This window comes from Thalassophryne amazonica, chromosome 17 (assembly GCF_902500255.1).
Source record: "Thalassophryne amazonica chromosome 17, fThaAma1.1, whole genome shotgun sequence".
In the NCBI taxonomy this organism is placed as follows: domain Eukaryota; kingdom Metazoa; phylum Chordata; class Actinopteri; order Batrachoidiformes; family Batrachoididae; genus Thalassophryne; species Thalassophryne amazonica.
The window spans coordinates 9390685-9396691 of NC_047119.1; the positions used below are offsets into that span (position 1 = coordinate 9390685).

General features: G+C 43.1%; 1 protein-coding gene across 1 annotated transcript; it reads left to right on the plus strand.

Moving 5' to 3' along the window:
* Positions 1 to 5009: 5009 nt before the first annotated feature.
* Positions 5010 to 5673, plus strand: tmem174 (transmembrane protein 174). The gene has a single exon (XM_034192979.1). The coding sequence runs from the start codon at positions 5062 to 5064 to the stop codon at positions 5671 to 5673; it is 612 nt and encodes a 203-aa protein (XP_034048870.1). The 5' UTR covers positions 5010 to 5061.
* Positions 5674 to 6007: the final 334 nt, after the last annotated feature.

The window sequence follows — 6007 nt, forward strand, 5'->3', positions numbered from 1 at the left end:
ATGAGCAGAGAGCCACGGTTGGAAGTGCATATCAGGTTCATTTGAGAAAATCCGCGCTCACATTCAGCACTTGCAGTGGGAATGCTGTTGACATCAACAAGTAACTCCATCAGTTCATCGGGCATGTCGTTTCCACCCGAGTCTCTACGCCCTGTAGGCCCGTATGACTGCACGTGGGTTGGTAATGTTGAAGCGCTGGCATAGTGACTCAACCTCAGTCTCTCCCTACACTTTGACTTTGAACTGATCTGCTGTCCAAACAGTTGTGCATCCCATCCCTGACCTCTCGATACATGTCCCACACTCCTCCACTCTCTGCGCTCTCCTCTCCCCCTGAACATTCCAAGCTAGCTATCCCTGTTCCCACCTCTTGGTCCAGCTTGCTTGTTCCTTGCTCCAGGCTAGATGCCAAGGCACTGGTCTGTTGGTGATCCACATGGCTGTCTCCTTGCATTGCATTTGGCTGGTGGCAATTAACCTGATCCGCTGCTGTATTGTCGGTATCAGCCGTGGCCGTGGCTAGCTGTCCATGAACCTGCAGGCTAGCTGTTGAGGCGGTAGCCGTACTTGCTTCATTGCTTGCCTTGTGACTGCTAGCATAGCCAGCGATACTGCTGCCCCCATCGCTGGTTGCTTTAAATCGTTTTGAGGCATCTCCCTCTTCCTTTTTCTTAAAAAAGGACATCAAACTCATCTGTCGTTTAGACGTTGTTTTTTTTTTTGGAAATGAAACACCATTCGTTTGTTCCTCTCGTTTCAGTTGCTCCTCACATGCAAATTTTCTAGGTTTCCATTTTGTTCCTGTTGGGGCGTGGTTTGTGTGCCAAGCAACAAATCTCTGACTCTCAAATAATGTTGAGTTTTAATAAATGACATGAACTTATGAAGATTTGTTATTTAAATAAAATGTATCAATTTATTTTATACATTTTCAAACGTTTTTTATGTAAATATATTTTTTTTTATTCACGAGAGGTGCTGGATCAGCCCAAATAAGTCCCAGAACACAGGGGGTCAAAATCTAGAAGTGCTGGATCCTGTTCCGGCAGGATTCGGCTCAAATTAACCCCTGGCTGATGCTGAGACCCTGATTCATGCATTTGTCTCTTCTTGACTGGATTATTGCAATGTCCTATTTTCTGGTTTACTGCAGTCCAGCATTAGGGGTCTTCAATTTGTTGAAAATGCTGCTGCCAGAATTATGACAAGATGCATAAAGTTTGACCACATTACACTGATTTTGGCCACTTTTTCTGATTCTGTGAGGTCTGATTTTAATGTTCTGTTAATTATTCATGTATTAGCGCCTCCCTACCTAGCTGACCTAATTTCACCCTATGTATCGGCTTGCGGTCTGCGTTCTCAGGGTGCAGGGCCACTTTATGTCCCTAAGGTTGGAAAAAAATGTCAGCAGGCCACAGCGCCTTCTCTTATTGCACGTCTGCCTTGTGAAATGATCTCCCTGCAGAGATAAAATGGTCAGATTCCGTAGAGACCTTCAAGTCCAGATGAAAGACACATCTGTTCTCCCTCTTGTATGACTAGCATACCAGTGTAATAAGGAACTTCCTTTCAATTCATATTAATAGCAACAAAACAGGTCTCAGCCTCACCACATCTAAATTCTGGGTCTGTTAGTGAAGCACAGGGCTAGCTGCCAGTGACCACCTTAGTAATCTCTGCTTCCCTGTTGATTTACTGCTGGTGAACTAATGCCTTAAGTGCAGTTATTCCCGGCCGACTGATTCTGCTCTTTTTCTCTCTGTCCAAGGCACTGACAAAAACTTAGACATATCCTGGCCCTGCATCTCATGGCACCAGACTGACAGAGGATGTCCTGCCTTTTGCAGCGATGACTGGAAGTCCTACCTCTCATGGACGTGCTAGTGCTGAACATGGACACGTGGATTAAAGACCCAAGATAGGCTGTTTTTTGTTTCAATTACAGACTCTGTTTTTGTTGCTCTTCTGTTTTTTTTTCTGTTTCTGTTTTCTGTTTCTTCTGTTTGTTAAGAAATTCTTGTTAAATTTGTAAACAAAAAAACTTGTAACTTTTTGAATTGGCTTAGCAGTGGGTCACCCCCCTGAATCTGGTCTGCTTGAGGTTTCTTCCTCATTACCACCAGATGGAGTTTCTCTTTACCACCTGTTGCCTGTGTGCTTGCTCGGGGAGTGTGTGTGTGTGTGTGTGGGGGGGGGTGGTAAGGTTAAACCTTACTCATGTGAAGCGCCTTGAATTGAATTATCTTGTGGACAAAGACAATTTGTTTGTTCACAGTATTATCTTGTATACACAAGATGGTCTTGTGTGGCAGGTTCTTGTCTCGTGCATAAGATAATTACGCAATTGCACAAGTTATCTTGTGTGCACAATCATTACAGTGTGAAAAAGATGTATTTTCTTGTTTGCAGACACAATTCTATCATTCTAACAAGTTATCTTTTGTGCACTTAATAGTTGTCTGATTATTGGGTGCACAAGATAATAATAATTATCACACATGATAATTACAGTGTGGAAACAAGTTAGTATTGTGTGGACAAAGATAATTAAGTATTAAGAACACAATGTTATGTGCACAAGATAGTTATGTGAGGTGGATTCTCGTCTTGTTTGCACAAGATAATTATGTGGAAAAAAGTGATGTGTGCGCACATGATAATTACAGTATGGGTAAAAGTTATTGTTTTGTGCACAGTTACATTGTGCATACAAGATAAATGATCCATTATTGTCTCGTATTATCACAGTAATTATCTTGTGCATACAAGAAAAGAACCTCTCACAAGATAACTATATCTTGTACACAAACACAATTCTGTTGTTGGAACATAGTATTATCTTGCTCATCAAGTTAATTATTATTTGTGAGCACAAAATAATTCATGCGTGACCAACTTATTGTCTTGTCCACATAAGATAATGATCTTGTTCTAATATGATAATTAACTTCTGCACATTTTGTGGTCCTCTATTCTGCAGGTTGCATGTCGTCTAAACAGCTGTCACAAACCTGTAACAGTACATATGATGAGCACCCAAGATAATGGCATGATCCCACAAGATATTTATATTTCTCCCACAAGATAATCAATATCTTGTTCACCACAAGGAAATTATCTTGTGTGAACAAGTTGTGGTAGCAGTTACCCCAAGATTCTACACATAAAACAATAACTTGCTCCCACAACTTACCTTGTGTGCACAAGATAATAACTTGTTCCCATGAGATAATTCATTTGTAAAAATATTGTAACATCACATTTAGAGAATTTAATATTTCAGTGTAACAGAAATAAATTCACTTATCTTGATGATGTGATTGCTGCAGATACTTTCATGGTTTTAATGCTTCAGAATGTCCAATAAAATGTGGCATCATTGGCATCATGCGCTCGGTGGTTCAGAGGAGGCAGTGACGATTGTGTTGATTTATTATTGCTTTCTAGCAGCTCTTTGAGCACGAGAAGAGACAGAAAGCTGATTTATTCTGCAGCAACGTGTCTGAGGTAAACAGAAGTGAACTGTTGCTTAACTGCAGCTGCTCTCTTACGTGGCTGTGGTTTATATGGGTCATGTTGTGCAAAATCTGGTTTTGCTGGCAGCACCGACATGCCCTCAGGGTCAGACCCCCCCCCCACCACCACCAATCCAGTCTTGGGTCAACTCCATATTAAACACCATCTGATGACATTTGGCAAACGTTGCATGTGTGCAAGATTCTTGATATATATATACTCAACAAAAATATAAACGCAACACTTTTGGTTTTGCTCCCATTTTGTATGAGATGAACTCAAAGATCTAAAACTTTTTCCACATACACAATATCACCATTTCCCTCAAATATTGTTCACAAACCAGTCTGAATCTGTGATAGTGAGCACTTCTCCTTTTCTGAGATAATCCATCCCACCTCACAGGTGTGCCATACCAAGATGCTGATTAGACACCATGATTAGTGCACAGGTGTGCCTTAGACTGCCCACAATAAAAGGCCACTCTGAAAGGTGCAGTTTTGTTTTATTGGGGGGGATACCAGTCAGTATCTGGTGTGACCACCATTTGCCTCATGCAGTGCAACACATCTCCTTCGCATCATCTGTGAAGAGAACACCTCTCCAACGTGCCAAACGGCAGCGAATGTGAGCATTTGCCCACTCAAATCGGTTACGACGACGAACTGGAGTCAGGTCGAGACCCCGATGAGGACGACGAGCATGCAGATGAGCTTCCCTGAGACGGTTTCTGACAGTTTGTGCAGAAATTCTTTGGTTATGCAAACTGATTGTTCCAGCAGCTGTCTGAGTGGCTGGTCTCAGACGATCTTGGAGGTGAACATGCTGGATGTGGAGGTCCTGGGCTGGTGTGGTTACACGTGGTCTGCGGTTGTGAGGCTGGTTGGATGTACTGCCAAATTCTCTGAAACACCTTTGGAGACGGCTTATGGTAGAGAAATGAACATTCAATACACGAGCAACAGCTCTGGTTGACATTCCTGCTGTCAGCATGCCAATTGCACGCTCCCTTAAATCTTGCGACATCTGTGGCATCGTGCTGTGTGATAAAACTGCACCTTTCAGAGTGGCCTTTTATTGTGGGCAGTCTAAGGCACACCTGTGCACTAATCATGGTGTCTAATCAGCATCTTGATATGGCACACCTGTGAGGTGGGATGGATTATCTCAGCAAAGGAGAAGTGCTCACTATCACAGATTTAGACTGGTTTGTGAACAATATTTGAGGGAAATGGTGATATTGTGTATGTGGAAAAAGTTTTAGATCTTTGAGTTCATCTCATACAAAATGGGAGCAAAACCAAAAGTGTTGCGTTTATATTTTTGTTGAGTGTATATATATATAATGGCTCAAACAGTGATGGTGACCCCTTCCACTGTATTCTCAAGCGGCAGCTTTCCCGTGTCAGTTAATGGATAACTCCGGCATGAGTGAGAGTTTATTCTGCGTGCCACTGGTCAAGGATCGACATACAAACAGCACCCAGGAGACTCCCGGATGAGCGAGGACGCCGCTGTTTTTGGACTAGCACAGCAGGACCAATGCCTCTAGGCGAGACCAACAGTGTCGAGAATCCTGAAGCTTCCATCAGAGGAACGCCTGATGACGTGGCTCACACGCTGCCACCCTTCCTACCCAATCCTCACCAATTTAGGACAGATGGCACGCTGGATGGCAAAAAGACAGGAGCCGCCCTGCTGTTCTCTGGACTGTTCCTGTCCCTGGCGGGTGTCACCTTCACCGCCATGGGCTGGCAGCACTTCCAGCACAGTCCCAACTTTGAGTGGACCCTGTTGTTGGGTCCTATCCTCATTTCTGTTGGAGGCATTTTTGTGCTGAGCAGTGTTTGCAAGTTTGGTATTTTCTCCTGCAGCTTCTGTAGACAGTGGGAGGAAGAAGTAGTTGTAATTCCCGTGATGGAGCAAACCTCAGCGGGACATTCTTTTACGGTTAGTAGCATCAGTCAGCCGATCATCCCAACCACAGCCGTGCTGCTTATGCCGCCGCCGTATAACTTTGTAGTCCAGGAAGTGGGCTCGGCCAGTGAGCCTCAGTCTGGCCTTCCGCCGCAGTACGACACCGTGTGCTATGTGGAAAACACTGCTTCCACAGCAGAAGTCAGTTCGGAACCGGAACGCACAAGCCACAGGTAGGGATCAGGGACCCAAACTAGTGCTTAAACTTACTTGTCTGTATGTATCCCTCTATTATGAGTCACAGGTGGCTCATACCATTAAGAACAAGCACAATTTTAAACACTTAAGCCAAAAACTAAGAGGATAACATACAAAGAACCATTAGACAAACAATGACAATAACAGTAACAGTGACAAATATGACAAAAAATGTCTAAAAACTGTGGAAAGTGAAATATAAATGATACGAAGAAAAAAAAATCCTAAACAAGCAAAGGAAAATCAATTTAAGTAGGGGAGAGAAAAATATGAATGTGTATAATTTTACATGGATTACAGAGTGAACAAAAGC